We start from the raw sequence: 20,238 nt of genomic DNA on the forward strand, positions 1-20,238 counted from the left end.
TTCCTTTAAAAGATCACAACAGTCTGGTTCCTCTTTTTAAACAACTTACTTTTTCTAAAGCTACCACATGTTCAGATCATGGGGCTCATTTCTTGGTGTACCACAAGGACGTTTTCTGGTTACTTTTTTTTTTTCCTCCTCTATGATTCTCTTTGAATCATTTTTAGTCCGTTGCATTAATTTTCATACAGGTGACCTTTTATTATAGTCTTGAGTTTCTATATGAAATATGAAAGTAGCAACATTTGATTTCCTTGTTTTTCCGTCTGATCATGTTTGATGAGGGCTTACTTCTACCCAGACCATGCCTCTTGATTATCATATTTTATCACCAATTTGAGCTCTGATGTCAAAGTTATCAAAATCTTTATCTTTAAATAAAAATATATTTTGTATCACAGGTTTTAAACTAAAGAGATTGCATTAATGAGAATATGGTTGCAAGACTTTCTGGAGTTGGTGAAATGGAAGTTTTTTTTAAAGCAATTAATAACTGACTAATCCAGCTGAATCGCATGATAAATGACAGGTTTCTGTCGGTCAGTATTATGAACCATTTTACTTAAGAAATTGCTCATTCCACAAAAAGTAACTTTTCTTTCAATTTTTTTTATTTAATGAAGCAGCACAAAAATCACAAGTGTTCAAATAATACTTTAAATTGTATAAAATGCAGTTGTAACAAAGAAAACATTTAAGTGAAGTGAAGGTTTCTTGTGCAAACGGCAAAAACTAAGAAATAGTGCTATTGACCTCAGATAATGCGATGCGTTAAAAACCAAAATGCTGACCTTTCCACAAAAAGAAAAGTTTTAATCTGCACATCCTTTTCAAACAAAATCAAGTGATCTCTGATGTTAAAAAATAAGTCTTCATATTTCTTTGAAATCAAATTTAGTGAAAAATTAAAGCTCTCACATAAGTCAGCCTGGAATTAAAACTAAAGAGCACCAGCTGTTGTCTACACACCGTAGGAGTGTCTGCTTAATAATGAGGAAAAACGCTGTCATTTTTCAAAAAGTCTTATGAAACAACTGGGGAGTCCTCCTTGTTGTCGCGTGTTTACATTTGTTTAAAATACAAAGCAGCTGGGGAAGACGAGGAGGGCATGTTATGACACCTCACTACAACCCACGCTCCCAATCATAATTTTCCAGGAAATGACTGGATTAATGTAAAAAGTATCAGCTGAATTATTTGAAATGTCACTGTTGTTTCAGATCTTGTTGCAGGAATGTGGCAACAAGACAAAACATGAAATTTGTTAACTTAAGTTTTAGATTTTTTTGTTTTATTATTATTTTTTTTCATCTGCAATGCTTACAGCTGCATTCAGACCCCCCAAAGGTCAAAGTGCTGATTTGATTTTATTATAAATAAAACATGAGATGGGCGCTGGATTACACAAAATAAAACCAGGTATACAATATAATATGGTAAAAGGGGGGAGCAGTTGTAAGCTTTCTCAATTAAAATCAAATCCCAGCATTTGTCTCATTGTTTAAGGCCACATTTTATGATACGAACATTATTGGAAGACAAAAGTTGTAATTTTTATTTTTTTAGGACTCAACATGAGTATTTTATGGCAACCTGAAATGAGCAAAAATAAAAATAAACTATTTTAATGTTATACATCGCTGTTAATTCTTAACTCCAGCATAAGAAAAAAAAGTTTATAATACATGAAGTCCTACTTGTTAATCTGAATGGGTAAGTGCATTTATTGTCTTGATATGGGTATAAAAATAATCACACAATGAAATGCATATGTGTGTGCTTGTAGGGCCCTCAGGGGGGTCTCGAATATGTAAGACAGGAAGCCTCACAGACAAACTGTGAACACACACCTCAGAGAAGAGCGTCTGGTGTTCATGGCAGACCTGTAGTGGTTAATACTGTTGGCAAAGCAGAGCTAAACTAGGCACAGAGTTCGCCTCTCTTCCTGCTAGCCTGCTACCTCTGTCCCAGAAAACCTGAACATGGAGCCGGGCTCATCCAGCTCAGAATCAGCTGCTGGCTGCTTCCTTCCTCTGCTGCTGGAGCATGTCCGTCACGCTCACGATGTCCTCCTCCGGGACCTGTTGAAGAAACGTCAGATCACTCTTATTAGATTTTCGATAAACAGAATTCACAGTAAATAACAAAGCTGATGTGACTGGAGCCTAAAGATTCCAGTTTCATCTCATCAGTCCCAGAAACTTTGGAGCGTGTGAACATGGAGTTTGGTGAATTCCTGTCCAGACTTTTTGTGTTTTTTCTGTTCATGTGGAGCCGTCCTGGGCCTTCTTCCATGGAGCCCATCATAATTCAAAATGCGACAGCTGATGCAATCAGAAAGTGGCGTATCTTGACGATAACTATAATCTTTAGACAGCTCTCTGCTCCATGTTCAGTGTGGTGAACAACCATAACAACCGACCCTCTGGCTCTCTGCTCCCCTTAAACAGACTGAATCGCTGCTGAAAAGCTTGAAGGTTCCTGTAATACTAATTAAAGTCAAGCACTTCGTTGGAAACATGATTCTAATCCAAAAATTATTAGTCTCTTTAGGGTTACCAACAAATCTGTCTACTAGTTTAGCAGATCTTTGCAAAAATATATATATTTTTTTGTTTACTTTATCACATACTAAAGGCATGTAGATATCATGAGACAACTGTCCTTAATGCTTTATTTCTCTTGACAAATCAATCAGATGTTTTGATGAGATATCGACGACGTATCTGTGTCTGTAATTATTAAGAATTTGGAATCCACTCCTGTTTTATTTTATTTTATCTACAATCTGATAGTGAAACGTAGTTTTATCAGTGAAAGGAAATGTGTACAGCAAATGGAAACAATTATAATGATTTTCAAAGTAAACTCAAACTAAAACTAAAAGCTGAACAATAAACTCAAGAAAAGGATTCAATTTGCTAAAAATTACATATTTAGAAAAAGTTAAATATTCATTAGCAATTCAAGAAATAAACACGGATGATTGCTGAACTATATGGAAGACCAAAACTGACATAATTAAAATTAAAAGCAGAAACATATAAAAGGCTCAATAAATTATTAAAAGGCCAAATAAGTAAAATAATATGCTTAAAATGCACCAATTAATTTAAGAACGGAGAACTTTACCCCATGTTTCATAATTTATTTGACATTCTTATTTATTTTTTCAAAAACAAAGAACAAAAAAAATATCATTTTTGGGAGCCACAGTAGTGAAACTGATCGGGTGTGAGCGGTATTAAAGCGCGCCTCCTCTGCGCTCTGGCAACAATAAACAGTCATCACTGACTGTGTTGCTGTCAGCTAAGATAGCAACATGCCTGAACTCTTCTGCAACCGTCGGAGACATCCCTGCTAGGACTTCACTTCCTCTGAAATGAGTCCTTCTTCTAAAACGGTCAAAAGTGCAGGAATGGACAACTGATCTGCACATGGATCCTGCTCCTTCCTGTTTATTGACCAATAGAAGAGGAGCTGGACCAAGAAGGGCCGCCCACCTTTTTACAGAATAAGGCAGAAATGCAGACGGTAAAGTAAAATGACGAGACGGAAAATAAATAAATTTAAGAGACAAAAATGTGTCTAAAAGGAAAAGGAAAAACAATATACATATATTTAAAAAAAAAAAAACAGCAGAATTTAAAATATGTGCTTAAAAATATAATTTGTTGTAACTAAACTGAAAAAAATAAATAAGGATATCAATTAAATTATAAAACATGGGGTAAAGTTCTTTGTTTTTAAATTAATTGGTGCATTTTAAGCTTGTTAATTTATTTTTTGAGACTTCTATATATTTTTGCTTTTATTTTTAATTATGTCACCTTTGGTCCTCTGCACAACTATGCTTCCATTTCACTACGCATCTGTCTTTGGGTTTTTTTTTTTTTTTAGACTTTATTGTCCTGATAAAACAACGTGTCTAACTCCTGTATCTCTCTTATCTACTACAACAAATAAAAAAACAAATATACTCCAATAAAAAGATTAAAAAATAAACAGGTTAAAACAGGAGCTGGATGACAAATTTGTAAAAACCGTAAAAACCAAGAGTAATTCTTCACCTGTGTGTTCCAGGCTTCCCTTGAATAAAGATAATGTGATTGTGATTAGTTCTGAGTTAGAGCCGTTCTCCCATTTGAACTTTTTCTTTATGATTCATAATGAAATTTATGTATTCAGATTTAGCAATATCCTCGTTTTCTTTATTTTAGCTAAGGGACTTTCTTATCACTTTTGCTTTCTCCACTCCTTATTAAAAAATGCCCGGTGCAAAACCAAACCATGATCCACAAAACCAAAAATGCATTCATCAGGATACAGAAAGGGGACAAAGTCTGGGGCGTACTGAATGATAAAATAATGTGTATATACAACGCTACCTTTTAAATTTAACAGAGTTTGATGCCTGCAAACTTTTATCCCCAGAGTGTCTTTTTTTTTTTTCAACTTTTAGTTCAAATCTCTCCCCTCCCCCCCAGAATTTTCAACTATGGGCAATGAAGAGATGCTTTAATCAGATTAATAAGTATTTTTGGTGAATTTCTCAGAAGTGTAAAAGTAGAATCCCCTGCTGTGTCACAACTAGTTTTTCTTCTTTTTTTCCCTAACTCATAACTCATTGACCTAACTATTAGGCCAGTTTGTGGTTTACTAGGTTGTAACATAACGATAATGAGTTTGTCGTGCAACGCAGTGAGTCACTGAGAAGGTATGGAAAGGAGTGAAATACTCATCTTTGAAATGTTTGGAGGGTGACCCATGAAAAGGATATACAAATGCACTTAAAATAACCTAAGAGTCAAGATCACCAGGTTCAAGTTTAATTTTTGTCAGGATTTTCTTTGTGGTTTTACTTAATTTGGTGACTTTGCTGAGTAACCAGCCCAGTTTCTATGAACCCTGTAAAATTATGTCACACAAAAAACTGAAGATTGACTTCATCAGTGCACCAAACAGACTAACTTAATATAGGAAACACCATTATACTAATAAACAAACAGTAGAGGTTATTAAATGGTAACTAGTAAGGCACCAGTTAAGCAGGTGTAATGCAGTAAGGCAGGTGGTCCAAATATCGCAACGCCTCAACCCTTTCCGAGAAGACATCAGACCTCAAATTGCTGAGGAATGAAAGTGTGTATTTTAACAAAAGGACATATTTGGGGGGGATGTGGTTAGAGAAGTTGTCTTCTAATGAGATAGCTGGAGGTTTGATTCCACCTAATTGCCTCTGATGTGGCCAATGTGTGCGTAAAAGATCCTGTTAGACTCTGTAGAATGATTTATTTAGATTCAGGTAAATGAGGGCAGACTGTGTTGTAAAGCTCTCTGAGTGGCATGGTTGGCTAGAAATTTCCATTTACATATACTGAAGTGTTTTTCTACAAAAATACAGATAATGATCTTGAATGGTCTGAGGTTTCCGTTTCAAAAGGCTTTAAATAATTTTTGTTGTTCTGTTGCTTTTAGGGTTTAGTTTTAAATCATATTAGTCACTATTAGTGGAAAATTAAAGATAACGTGTCAGAAAGAGGGCTGATTACAGGTTCATTTGTCTGTTTTCCATTCGTTTCGGCACGGAGAAACTCCAAGCATTTATTTGTTAAACATGTACGCTGTGTTTTCTGACAGGTTTGATTCGTTTTAAGGTAATTATGCAAACAACTACATTTTTTTGAAAAAGTTTCCTAATAATACAGTTGGCAGAAGTTCCATTTAATGTGACCACACAAACTTACTCAAACTAATCTGTGTGAACAATGAGAAGGTAATTGATCCCAGTGACATCAGGAAACCACACATGGGGAACTTCAGGTGGGAGCTCAAGGTGTGAACTACGTTCAAATTACTACATTTTAAAATGAGACAACTGGAAAATGGTAGAATGAATAAGGCCAAGACAAATAGATAAGTGTGTGGAAAAACTAAGTACACCTCATGATTCCGTGGCTTGTAGAATCCCACTTAGTTTAAGACTTAAAGTTTTATTAAGTTAACAGTTAATAAACAGAAGGCCATCTAAATCAAATCAGTATCTGGTGTGACGTTCACGTCATAAATTGTTCTTGGAACATCTTCATGCACATTTTTAAAGGAACTCAGGAACCGTAAACTGTTCAAACTTCTGCTTTTCTCGAGGTGCTGACACCTGCTGAGGATTAAACAGAAGCTGACGAGAGATGCTTAGTTATTTTGCACACAGATGATCAGCTGCTGCTGAAGGCGAAGCGGCGATAATGTTTTTACCCGTGTGTGTGTGTTCCTTTGTCTGTAGCATTAGTAAAACATCTCATCAACCAGAGGACAGATTTTAATGAAACTCTCAAAGTTATCATTGGATGACTTTTAGAGTCAGCCCCATTCAAGATGGCCACCACAGCTAAGCAACCTGACCAAACACAAAAATTTAAAAAAAAAACTCAGTAAATTTTACAGATATGGAGCTGAATTATGGTGTAGTAGTAGCTGGTCATCATACCCAACACAGCCTCAGAGCACAGACACTGAGCTGATTTTGCTGTGGTAGTAGTAGTAGTAGTAGTAGTAGTAGTAGCAGTAGCAACAGTAGTAGTAGTGATGCTACCACATCTCGCAAGATCTCACAATATTGCATGAGATCCTGCTTAACGTCATTTACAAGGTTTGACTAAAAAGGCTATAAGTTTGTAACTGTGGCATGAAAGGCAGCAGGCGACCTTTCATTTATTTCCTTTTTTGCCCACTAATCAATAATACAACATGTCATAACATGACAACTGTTGAAGTTGAATTAATAGATGATATTTTCATTATGTCTATTAAAAACCTAGAAATGGAAAACAGGAAGTTTTTGGCTTCTACATTTCCTTTGCCTTGACTAATCACTAACAATAATAAACTAAAAGGATTAAAAGAAAATAATCTTTTGCTGTTTCAAACTACATGAGTCACAAATATTTGTCTCCAGGCTCACAAGACTGGGTTATTTTTACCAAAAAATGTTGTTGCATCATCTTTCATCAGTATGATGATTAAGGCTGCGTGGAATGCTCTTACAGATCTTCAGCACTGGGACACAGAGCATCATGTAGTATTTATAAAAATTCTGAGCAAACTGGAAAACAACCTGACTCACAAAACAAATGAGTTTCCATAGCAACGTGCGTGCTAACTCAATGCCAACTTGTTTGACTCACCAGAGCGTGGTCGAAGCTGAAGGTGCTGATGTAATAGGCTGAGATGTCGCCGTCAGCGAGAGGCTGAGAGATCTGGGCCACGATGCCACACTCATCTGAAACACGGAGGGAATCCCATCAGAGTCGGTTTGTATGCAACAACACAGAGGAAGGGAATGCATTAAATACAAGATAACAACAGAAACATTTTGCATTTCACTGTTTTTAAATCGACAAGCATAGTGATTAAACTAGACTTCAAATAGAAACACATTTTATTTTTATTATTCAGGTTGTTTCACAGAGAGAGCATGGAAATGCTCAAAACAGGCTGGGTGCACGAGTTACGAGGTTACTCTTTTAGTCCCGTGTATTTGTTTCATTTTCTTGTATATGACTTCTAAATATATATTTTTTGTTTCATAAAACATCTTGAAACGTGTCATTTTCTTTAAAAATGCTTTTTAAATGAAGTTATGTTGAGGTAAATATGTTTGTAAGACATCTCCAGATGATGACAAAGGGACCAACTTATTAGCCAATAATAGTGACAGCTGGGATGAAAGACCATGATGATGAAAAAAAGGGGGAGTAAATATTGTGTAAGGGTGTTCACAGGTCTGACTCAGATCCAGGCCCGTTGAAGTGAGAACTCTTTTCAGCTGAGCTATGAAGCAATCTCAAAAAAAGGTGTCTCAAAGCCAAGTGGCCTTACCAAAACCCAGCGGCTGCCCTCCTATACGAACCATCCTCCACAGCTCCCCGGAGGAGCTGGTGAACAGAAGATCAGCAGGAAACCTGGAACAAACGCACAGATTTTATTTCAGCCCTGCAGCATATTTCAAACATGCCTCGCACCATAACAGGAACGCCACTGTGACTCCTGCAACGGCTGCATGACGCTGCAGGTTTTCAGCAGCAGAAAAAACGAACTGTACATATGCAGGAGATGGTCCGTCAGTGAATTCAGTCCTTACTGTCTCTGAGCCTCAGTGTCCATCACCAATGAGATGTATCCATCGATGAGGGAGAAGGAGAAGAATTTAATACAGTCCAAATCCTGGTTTGGAGACGACTGGTTGTCTTCCTTTGGACTGAACACAAAAACACTTCTTCAGGGTGACAGTAGACACACAAAGCACCAGAATATTTTTTAAATGGTAAATTATATAGCGTCTTTTTAGCCAACCAGGCCCCATTCATCCACATCCATGCAGCACTCTACTAAACCTCTACAAAGCTAATCTGAATTCAATTAAAATTAAAAATATTGTATCACATTTTGTGAAATTTACAACAAAACTGTTGCCAAACAGTCCCCCGGTGTCCTTCCACAGGGCTAACTTTTTACAGCCACGTTCATTTAATGTCTTTTGTGGCACAAAATGATTGACAGCTGTCTTGTCCAGCCCCTCGGTTTGCTGCTCATTTGGACTAATTTAGTTCAGCCCAGGGTCAGTCCAAGGCCTCAGGCTTCAGCCAATGAGGGCGGACGGACAGTAACGTGCCTCGAGCGCGATTGTTTGTGGGCGTGGAGTATGATGGCAAGCAAGATAAACATAAATGAGGTGGATTATTTTATTTATTTATTCTTTTATTTAATTTCTCACCTATTTTCCTTAATCCTTAATGTCTTTGGAGGAAAAATAGGAAGTCAAGAGGTTGGAAGTCAAGCAGCAAAACCGAAGTTTCTTCTGTGACCTGGTTTCAGTGAAAGGACTCGCTAACAGCATGTGTAGCTAACAAATCTTTACCGAGGTGGTTATTATCCTTTTTACATCCCAGAAAGTCGTCAGAGTGAGCTTCTCTTTAATAAAAGATAAATCTATTAGCCCATCCTACAGATATCACCACCAGCCGCCAGTGAAAATAAGTTTTATATTTTTAAAACTATTTTGCAATATATTGGGCTGTTTGTTAAATATTTACTGTAAATACTATCTGTGTAAAGCTACAATATTCCATCAAATACATATTTTAATTTTACATCAGTGTAAACTTATTCAGTGTATGAAAGCGGGGTGGGTTGCTGAGCGAGTCTGTGCTGCAGCCTTGTGTTACAGAGAGGGACTGCAGCTGTCTCACCTGTTGGAGTAAAAGAGGACATCGATGAGCGTGGTGGCGATGGACGGCAGCGTGTCTGGGTCCAGAGACATGACACAGAACTGGTTCTGGGGGATCAGCACCGGGTGGACTGTAGGCTGGATGGCTGGAGGAACAAAAAGCACATCAAAACAATTAAACACAGTCACAATTTACAACATGCTTTAAAATCAGACTGTTCTTTTGTTTTTCTGTGAGCAACAGATAGAAAACTCTCTTAGGAACTTTGTTAAAGTAAAATCATGTCAGAAATGCTTTAAATAACTTATGTTGTTTAAACAGAAGCTAAAAGTTAAAAATGTACAGCTGGTTGGTTAAAGTTCCCATACTAGTTTTACATATTCAATCAAAACTATATCTCAGTTTCAGATGGTGACAAAAAGCAACACTATTTGAAATGCACAGTACTGAAAGATTGTGTGAGATGTTTTTCAGGATGTTGTGAGCTCACTGCACATCATGTTCTGAACATCAGGCTGATGCAACCCAGACCAGCTCAACTGCTGCGTCACGTTTTAAATAGAAAGCGAACTCAGCCCAGGTCTGTCGTTTGTAGAGATGTGGAGATCAAGTCATTTAAGATGAAATACCCTTTAAAACAGAGTTTCTGTTTGACAATTACGTTTTCACCACATCAGAGAATTATTCATTAAGTTGTTCCTTTTTTTCTTTTAGTCAACAGGTTAAAGATGCCTGCAGCAATGTCTCAAGGCCCCATACTTAACAAAAAATGCAAAAGTTGGTGCCAATGGGAAAAGACTTCAGGGCAGACCGAGAGTTCGATGGAGGGATTCTGTATCCTCTCTTGCCTGGGAAGAGAGGGAAGAATCACTAAGCTGTCTTGCAGACACAATGATGGATGATTGGGGCTAAAGGATATTCACTCCATCTTCTAAGGCAAGCTTGATCAGCAGTTGATAGAATTTCAGCTAAAACTCAAATTCTGAAGTGCACCTTCTTTGCCGTTCTTCTGGAGGCCGTTGGAAACGTCCTGACTGCGCACAGGGACCGACTCTCCTTCCACCTCCTTGTAAATGTTGAACTCCTCCTCCAGAGTGCTGATGACCACAGACAGGTCTTTTTCTCTCACCTGCACCAAAACAAAAAGTAAATGTGAAAGATAAGAGTTTAAAGCAATGCAAAATAATGTCCGCACCTTTATTCCCTTTGTAATGTGAGTATGTATGACTTTAAATGTCATGTTAATTAAACTTACAATACTGGCTGTCACGCAGCAACTATTAATATGAAACTACTTGCTGACACAAATGCGTGTCTGACTACTTAACTGACGTAACTCATCAACTAACGTTTTTAGTGGTTTCAGCTCTGTCAGGAATTAATTTATTACCAAAATTGACAAGCAGGCAAAATGCAAACACTGGGTTTTTTCTTTCTGACAGACACCAAGAAGTAAAAGTTTCACCACAAGATTAAAAGACAAGAGGTGTTTCATTTTATAGTGACAACATGAGAATGTTTTATTTTTATTTTGCCAGGTGCTGATTTGATTGGAGGGGAACAGAGTGGAGTCGATGGTACTCACCAGGATGAAGTCAGTCTGATAAGTGGACAGCATGAAGACCGAGACATGCTGCTGGGCGAGGGGGCCGATGACCGACTTGGCAATCTTGGTCACGCCGACAGCCTGCAAGCTGCTGGAGACGTTGCCGTTGGAGACCACGTTGAGTGGCAGCCAGATGGAGCTTTCAACCTGGAGGTGCTCTGAGGGCTGCAGCTCTGAGAAGTGTCAGGAAAACAAAAAGGTTGGAGAAGTCTGACCACAAACAGTAGGTTTTTATGCTGTTTCCCTCCCTGCACAATGAAATACAATGATTTGAATGTGTTTTATCTTATATTGTATAAAAATATGAACACAATCCCATCTCAAAAATAAAAGCAATTGAGAATTGCCTTACATCGGCATTCTATTCTATGGCCAGCAGGGGGCGACACATTTAGCTTCAAAAAGTAACCAGATTGTGCTGACTTTATAAAAAAGCTCTACTTAGATCTTATTTAACAGAGAGAAACGTCCATTTTGTAAAATAGCCTGTAAAATGCAACTAACAGACCCTTTCTCAAGTGGGAGGGTTAGATTTCCACTCCTCTCAAAAAGACTTTGCACACCCATTTTATGAATAATTGATAAAGCATCCTACTGTACATGTTAGTCATATTAACATTTGGAAACTTTGTACATCACAAAGTAACACAATCAGTAAACAGTAAAGTTAGAGCTCAATCAGAGTGATCATTTTACCGACCAATTCTTTGCTTTTTATACACATTTTGAACTGACACAATAATAAAACCCAAACTAAAAAGCTCCAGGAAACACCAAAAGGACGAAGGCTGCTCGTGATGTACTGGATATCAACTTTGTGTCAAAGACCTTAAATTCGAGACAAACATTAGGGATGAACAGGGAGGGCAGTCAGTAAAATGTGTTCCTGGGCTGCATTGTGTCATGTTGCAGATAAAGTGTTGCTGATTCATGTCAATATTTAATCAGAAATTATTTTTATTTTAAATCTGTCCCACCTCGAAAAGCTTCACTGGACCTAACTGGGATAAAATGTTTGACTCTCTGAATAATGCATTTGTTAGTTTATGTCCATTTCTTTACAATCCTAGAAAACGTCTTTTTCAAAAATAAACCTAGTGCGTAAAAATAAGAAAAGAGATCTCCTGACTTCAGCATGAGCAGATTAAAAACTGTTTAAACAGGATGAAGAGCAAAATGCAACGACCATTTTAAACACTTCTGGTGTCATAATATTCTAATTTGATGCCTAAACTTTAACAAACAATAGCCTACATAAATTAGTATGTTTCCAAATGAAATACATAATTAGAGCATCAACAGGTAAGTGACACCGTTTGGAAAAAAGAAAACGTTATCAGTAAAACAAATATCTCCACTGACATGTTCAAATAAACTACCAGATAACTCAGAAACTTTATAATAAGGGTAAGGGCTTGTTGTGGAGGCTCCCATTCAACAACAGCCACAATGAAAGTTTATAAGACAGTTTGCAGTGAGGCGTTTAATGCTGACACTGCAATAAAACTTTATGTTACCCATACTACATCTGTCTTCCTGAGGCTTTAATTCATGAGACAAGCTGAGATGATCATTTCCTGTTGTTACCACTCATCTAACAAACACACTAATAAGTTCCAACCCACAGCCTTCTCTTTCAGGGTGGAGCACTGAAAGACCCCTGCTGTAATCACAAAGCACCATGAGTACACAATACATCTACCTCAGAAGGGTCGGTGTTCAGATGACCACATGAAACACCGATGTAAAGAGGAACTTGATATCAGAGCCCCGATATTCTCACAAACTTAACCTGGGTGGTAAAAATGAGGCCAGGAAAGTCAAGAAAACTTTATTCCTCTGACTGTAATGTTGAGTTTCTGGAGCTGGATGTTTAAGATCAGAGTACCTGCTACTCTGGAAACATCTTTGCTCAGGATGTAAAAGAAACAAAAGAATTTCCCAGTAACCTGTTTTAACACAAAGCCTTTTATAAGATGTAAGAACTTTAGGACAGATCACACCTCTAAATACTCAAAAGAAGAAACTATGCTTCACTGTATGATATTCATCTGCTTTTTGAAGTTGGTAAAAGTGCCACAAAATGTTCTGAGTAGCACCAATTATCACCCAGCTGAATACTAAAGGTGCCCATGGGTCCATCGAGGTCCTTTTCATTCGGGCTCATGACTCATTATTGATCAGCTGAGTCCAGTAAAAATCTGACCTAACAGATTAATATCATATTTCTTCTTTCTTGCTTATTTGAGTGGGGACAAGTGGTAAGCATGAACAAATACTTAACACTATAACATTTATAGCCTTAGCTAATTTGCAATGCACGTCCCCAGATGGGCCTTTAATGACATAAAACTATTTAAAAACAACAAAACAACACAGCAAGGTTAAATGTTATACATAACATAAACATCAACAGGTCTGTCAATATACTCCGTTTCCTACACAATGGGAATACTTTAAGGGCAACAAAATGTCAACTTTTTGCTTCAAATTGCATTTATTGGTCAACCATAAATGCAGCAAGCTGACAAATGGCGTTTCCTCCAGCAACTACTTGTCTTTTTCCTCTTCCCCTTCAAAAGGCCTCTGTTGTGGTTGGCATAAATTGTCACAAACATCCACTTGTGGCTTCGCAGTACACCAGAGCTTAAGACCCTTAAAAAAGGCACTCAGAGCAAGAAAAACCCAGAGCCAATGCATGCCTTTAACATCTGCATCTGTGTAAGAGGACAAGGCGGTACCAGCAAAATAAGGATACAAAACAAGACAAAAAAAAACTGTTAATCTAAGCAGAACACTGTTTCACTAATTACGTCCCAAAAGTGCTGTCATTCAGAAAACTGAACATTCAGGAGACTAAATACTGAAAGGGGCTCAAAGAAGAACTTGGTAAAGTTGATAAAAAGTGAACTTGAACCTCACTGTCTCTGCTATGATTTACCTTCGACTCCTGAGTCTTTTCCTGCAGGGAGGCAGTCACTAATGGAGTTTTCTCTCAGCCACAATGGACTGTTGGAAAATGCATTAAAAGAACAAGAAGTAACCAGAAAGAGTCAAGCTTTTTTTCCTCCACTGATTGTCTCAGAAAGACAAAGAGGCAGTTTAATCAAAAATACAAGTTGTATCTTATTTAACCTAAGAAATTATTGGATCATCAAGGTTTTTTTTTTTTTTTAGAGATGACACTAAGTGCTGCTCTGGTGTCAAACCACATTAATTTGTTTTACTTATTGCATCCCGTGCAGCTATTGTTTCTGAATGATGTGGTGGTCTACTTCCATCCCACATAACGTGAAGTCTCTGAGAAGAAACGAGGAAGGAAGGAACAGCGAAGAGGTGAAACAACACACTGCTATCTAGTGACCCAGTTCACAGCTTGTTCAAAACATTCCTAAAATATCCACTGAGCAACAGTTGAAAATGTCATTTTAATGTGATGTTTGTGCTTTAGCTCTGATTAAAACCACACTTTCTTTTTTTTTTTGGCTGCCTATCATCAGTTTGATCATGTTTGCAGCCCCTTGTGACATAATGTGCCCCATTTAAAATGTCAATTTGTTGAAAAAAAAAAAAAAAAGAAAAGCAATAGCACATCTTGCATACAGATGGTATTTCAGCATCAGAACAAACTCCTGTCTGGTTAAAGCATAAAAAGTAGTATGTTCACCTTTGAATCCTTCCTCGTCGAGGACGACCGTGTAGTTTTCTGGTGTTTCTGTCAGGCTAAAAAACTTGCACCTGAAACAACAACAACAAAAAAATGCCATTAAAGGTCTTGTACAAGTATTTATTGTGACTCCAGTAAACAGAAGGTTCTTTAAGATGTATTTATGGTACAGGGATGACTGTTGAGTTTTTTTAGTTATGCCAATCTAAAAGATCACAATCATCTTTTAGAAACTTATTTGCCGACTGCAAATACAAGAGAACCGGACAGATGCTTTGGTTACTGAACACTTTAGTCAAAGAAATTCAAGAAAACATTTTTAAACGGGATGTTCTGCGAGTTTCTGTGTGTTCTTAAAAGAATGTTTACTACCATCCATCTATGGCTGAACTGAAGATAAGATAAATGTAATTATTTAAGAATAAAACAGTGTTAAACCAGTTTGTTTAATGCTAATCCGAGTTCAGGCTTCTTACTCTGTCAGGACTGTATCAGAAATGCAGGGAAAGAGAATTTTCAGTTTGTGTTTGAACACAAAGAATGGCTTCAGTGCTGATATTTCTTTTAAAGGAAATGGAGTATTTTCCTGTTTCATTGCATCTGCCTGAGTAGACACCTTCCTCATTTTGTCTCAGTCGGTGCACGACGTTAGAGCAAAAACCTGAGCCAAACAGCCAAACCCCTGACTCAGCACAGAGACATCCCTGCCATAAACTGAGATCGCCCCATCATTGAGACGACATCTGTAACTGTAACTGCCCGCTGTGCTCTAGAAGCCCTCTCATTTCCTGTTGACCTTTCACCTTCCTCAGCCTGCAGCTTCCTGCAGGTGTCCCACGTCAATCAGCAGACTTGCAAAACGTTAGCAACCTGTTGACTTTTTGCTGTCAAACAACAGTGAGTTTTTGGTTTCCTGTTTGCAAAGCACAGATAAGACAGAGAAGAAGCATCAGTTTATTTCAAAATACAGAATAAACTCCCTGTGTCATTAGGTCAGAGTAACAAAGAGGATTTGTGGTCTGTTCATTTTAGAAAGAGGCCACCAAAAGTTTTTGTTTATTTAAAACATCTCAAACCTTAAAATGTTTTATTATCATTTGGTTTTTCCCCACATAACTACCCGTCCTAGACTGATTATTTATATATAAACTTAATCAAGTCAGTATGTGAACATTTCTGTAACATTAGAGAAAATAAACATTCCATAAATCATGTTTTTTTTCCCCCTCAATGTGATGTGTTTGCACAGCTCTCTGTAACACAGTCCTAGTGATCATTGTTGGTAATGGGCTGGAAAAATGAGCTCTTTCCTCTGAAGCAGAGAGAAAATAAGCAAAGGAGACGAGGAAACAGCAGGTAGAGAGGGAGCAGCCAAGTGGGGAAGATGAAAACCGAGCACACGGGACCCTGGACTTTGATCCAACCGAACAAAACAACAGGTGGTAGCAACAGTAACGGATGGAGGGCTGCTGGTGGTGCTTTGGGGGGGAGTCAACTGATGTTCCAGCTGAGAAAACACGATAAGAGGACGAGAAAACTGATGTGAAATGTAAGGAATGAGCCTGAAGCTACATCAAGCCCCATCATCAAAGGACGAGTAAGTTCTCTGCTCGCTTCAACACTTACAAAAAATTTCAGTAATTATTAAAAAAGAAAAACTTCCAAGAGGTTTTTTTTCACAACCTGAGCAGTTCCACGTAAACTCAGAGTTAGATCACTGAAGCAGACAAGAGGAAAACTCCCAACTGGGTTTCTGGCTCAGCCGACACATTGTTCCAGTCCGTTCTCTGGTTAGTTAACAGCAGAACACAAGAAAGGAGAACCATGTGGGGCCTGAGGGCTGATCCACAGCACAGAAAGCCAAACAGAATACTGGCCTCATCCCAAGCTTTGAGTCCAAATAACAGCTTATTACATCCTCAATCATCTTCAAAAAGTTAATACCAGCAAACATTGCCCCACTTGGACGAATTAAAAGAGGAGCATTTCCATCGTATGCAAATTTAAGATAATTCTCTGAATTAACTTCCCAACCAAATCAGACCTCAATCAGGGCCAAAACTCGAGCTGGAATGGACGTTGGAGAAAAGTCTTTGTAATAAAGTGCAGCTACTGCTGCTGTAAGTGATCAGCTCATTAAAATTCTCCTCAGACCGGCTGTCAAATCGCTGTGTGCAGAGAGCTGCTCTTTAATGAATAGGAGAGGCCTGAAATGGGGTTGATGAATAAAACCCATCTAGGCCAAATCAGACTTGTTTTCCCTCAACTTCGTCCACCTCTCCCAATCCCTGTGAATCACCTAACAATTTGAAGGGAAGAAACAACAACTACAGAACAAGAACAGCAAAAAAAAAAAGCAAGGCAAGCTTCCTCAGTGCAGCAGGGTGATGTAATGCCAAAGAATCAACAATACAGAGAAAGTATTGACCCAAGGAAGTGAAGCTTGAATGTTTTTTTTCTTTGTCATACAGTTATTTCCTAAACACACAAGGCTTGAAAATGTAGACTCACCCATTTAACATGAAAAAACAGATCACATGTAGAGACATGACTCAGTTAAAGTGTTGCTCAGTTCCTTCCTGACACATTTAATCTGCATCTACAGCACATGTTATGAAGAAACTAGTTAGCAGAGTCAGTGCAGTAGTTTGGAAAGAGGTCATAAATCATTAGACATGTCAAAACCATACCCTACTGCTTAAGACATCACTGAGAACTGGCAGGAGCTACCGAGCCAGAACTGATACAATAAAGCACATGACTGGAAATATTTATATCCTTAAAATATCTTTTGTTGTCAGCTCACAAGAACTGCCCTTCCAGTTGCTAATGAAGGTACGTGCTGCTGTACCTGCTGCACTGTCAGATGTTTGTTGTTGCACAAAGGCAATAAAAGCAGAGGAGGTGTTTATGATTTTTGTTTACACCTCTAATGTAAGTCACCATGAGAGCTGCCATGCACATGTGGGACAGCAAGACAAAAATAAAAAAGGCAGGACGTCCAGGGATTAACTGGAAACCCCAAAGTGATGCCTACAATAGATGTGTGCAAGCTGTCAACTCTGGAAGTAAGTGTGCTAACAAAATATTCCATAAGGTTTATGTAAAACAAATGCTTTTGATTGGAGGAGCTTTAAAGGAACTTTAAAATTGAGACTAAGATCATGTATCTGGGTTAGAAAATTCCCAGTTTTTGGATCCTTAATGTCCTGAATTTCTATTGAACAATGTAAAAAGTCACAAAAATGAACATAATTTCTACATATTTTTAAAGACTGAGACAGCAAACGTTCTTTGGTGGATGTTCAGAAGCTTTTTCAGTGGTTAGAATAATATTAATAAGTTCATTTTTAATAAAATATTAGTAATCAACCTTTACTCACCACAAAGATTGAGTCTGTTAATGAAGAATATTATATTCTCATTACCAGTTTACTCATTATAAAAAAAATGCTCTGATTAATCAAATTGGTTAATTTTTGGTTGTTGAAAAACATTTTTGCACCTTCAGTGAAATCAAGCAGCTTTTTTTGGAGCAAAAGGAAAAAAAAAATAAAAAAGATGCCCTGGCTGTCTCTCAAGAAGGAAGTAAGCAACTAGTTGACAAATGGAAGTCTGGGTACTTTTCCATGCTGATTCTCATTATTCCAACTAGTATTCATGCTGGAGATAAAGTCCCAGTGAAATACAAAAAGCCCAACAGCTGTTTTTTTAACACTGGTCAGCAATAAATTCAACCAAAAACAAATCCCGATATTGCATTAGGGAAGTGAAAGGTTTGTTTATTGACTCAGTAAGTTGTTCTTTATGGTCCTTTCTGTATTTACTGTAACTTTCTAGTGATTTAACAGGCGAGCAGAGACAGGTGTGCTCGTTTTGACATCCTAAAAATCCCATAACTGTTAGAACTCCTGTAGCTTTTTGTTCTATCATGAAGATCTTGGTGTCAAATTAAACGTGTTTTCAAGCCCTATCCAGTGGTGCCAAATGCATCCAGTTTGCACAAACACATCATGCAAATAGAACAAGGAACTGTGTCGCCTTAGCCACATGTACAGGAGATTTATGGGCACATATGAGGGATTATTTAAAGCTACATTTACAGCTGAGTGTTGCAGAGCAGGATCATGCACAAACAACCCAACAATGGCTCCACTTCAGCCTCGTGTCAATGAACATCCGTACTTGATTATCAGACCCATCTGGTTCGATTACTCACCTCGTTCTGTTTCGGAGAAATATCAGCTTTATAAGAGGGTATGTGTAATTGACCAGCCCATTTTTGGATATGCTGGTGACCCGAAGCCTGTGGTCCAAAATGTGCAAGTCCATATTTTATTCTTCTTGGTAACGAGAGCTGTCCCTCCAGTCGGCTGTTTGTTCGTGCATGCGGCGGGAGAGACGACTTCCTAGCTAAGTGCTATGTCGTTTAAATGCTAATTTAAAGAGCCGGGTGAGGAGCATTACCGACAGGATACAAAGAGCTCAGGTCCCGCTGGCTGTGCTCGGCTCATAAGACGAGAAAAACATCCGACCGAGGCAGCCTAGCTCAACTACTGTATATTCAAATACAAGAGGCGGTCCACCAGCGACGAGCCCCCTCCTCTTAAAGCTACAGCTCCGCAGTGTTAATGTTTCCGGTTTCAATAAAGTTTTAATGACGGAGCAGAAACACCCTTTCCGGTTTGGATTTTCAAAGTTAAAGTTTAAGAATTCGAAATAACGTTTGAGGATCTGTAAGCTAGTCCAAAGGTGGGCAACATTTTTGTTTCCAAAGGGACAGTTTGACTTTGATAATGAAATAAAAAGGTTAAAACAAAAAGTTCTCTCTTTTGTAAGTGTAATTTGTTTGCGTTTTTCTCAAGAGTCTTAAATAAAATCCTATTTTTCAATAATTGATTTCAAGTTGTTTTACTTACTAAAGCTCTTCCATCAAACTCTTTTAAACTTCTTTTATCATGTTGCTATATTTTCAAAAGTTTGTGATCATTTATAATAAGGTTGAAAATGGGTAAGTTATTATTTTACAAAACTACCCTTTTTAATTAGGTTTCATTTGGAATGTAAACATTTTATAAATGAAAAGTATACACTTATAAAACATTATCAGATACTTTTTGTAGTAAGTTGTAGTACTTGTACGCTAGTTTTCTGATTTATGTAATCTATTTTTTTTATATATAGGGTTAGCTAATAACAAAGAAAGAGTAATCCAGGTGAACAAGACTGAAGAGTACAAATAAATGTATGTTCACTATTTTCTGAAGATTTATAACTATTTGTAGTTTTTCAAATGGTCACAGATAATTAATAACTGGGTTTTAAATTGTTTATTAATCCTTTTCTACGTAGAATCTTGTTCCAGCATGATACTATATATATTTTTTTTTAAAACATGTTGCGGCATGGCATTTTTAAGTGTTATTTGTGACACTATGATGTCACTATTTTATTTTTTAATCTTATTTTTGTACTTCACTTTGGACAGTGCAGTTTAAACACCCATTATCACAGTCATCTTCACCAGTTTAAGAAGAAAAACACCATTTGATTTTTCTAACTTTAAAAAGTTCAACACAGCCCCTCCAAATATAAACCATATCCATAAATGAAGTTAGGGATTGCATGTCAAAGTGTAAATGTGTTTTTAAACATTGATCAGCAATAAATTCAACCAAACATCACTGCTGATTTTGCATAAGGGAAGTGAATGGTTTGTTTATTGACTCAATAAGTTA

General features: G+C 37.5%; 1 protein-coding gene across 2 annotated transcripts; it reads right to left on the reverse strand.

The window, feature by feature from the left end:
- Positions 1–589: 589 nt before the first annotated feature.
- On the reverse strand, positions 590–19,080 carry castor1 (cytosolic arginine sensor for mTORC1 subunit 1). Of its 2 annotated transcripts, XM_025010209.2 has the most exons (10): positions 18,720–19,080; positions 14,501–14,571; positions 10,813–11,006; positions 10,221–10,356; positions 9,992–10,075; positions 9,249–9,372; positions 8,141–8,257; positions 7,879–7,961; positions 7,185–7,279; positions 590–2,081 (listed from the first exon to the last, which is right to left on the reverse strand). In XM_025010209.2, exons 1-10 carry the CDS (start codon positions 18,830–18,832, stop codon positions 2,010–2,012), a joined length of 1,089 nt encoding a protein of 362 aa, XP_024865977.1. In that variant the 5' UTR covers positions 18,833–19,080; the 3' UTR covers positions 590–2,009. The 2 variants fall into 2 exon arrangements, with proteins under 2 accessions (XP_024865977.1, XP_017290192.1); XM_017434703.3 differs by lacking the exon at positions 9,992–10,075 and having other exon boundaries at positions 18,720–19,076.
- Positions 19,081–20,238: the final 1,158 nt, after the last annotated feature.

The sequence above is a fragment of the Kryptolebias marmoratus genome, linkage group LG1, assembly GCF_001649575.2.
Source record: "Kryptolebias marmoratus isolate JLee-2015 linkage group LG1, ASM164957v2, whole genome shotgun sequence".
NCBI lineage: Eukaryota > Metazoa > Chordata > Actinopteri > Cyprinodontiformes > Rivulidae > Kryptolebias > Kryptolebias marmoratus.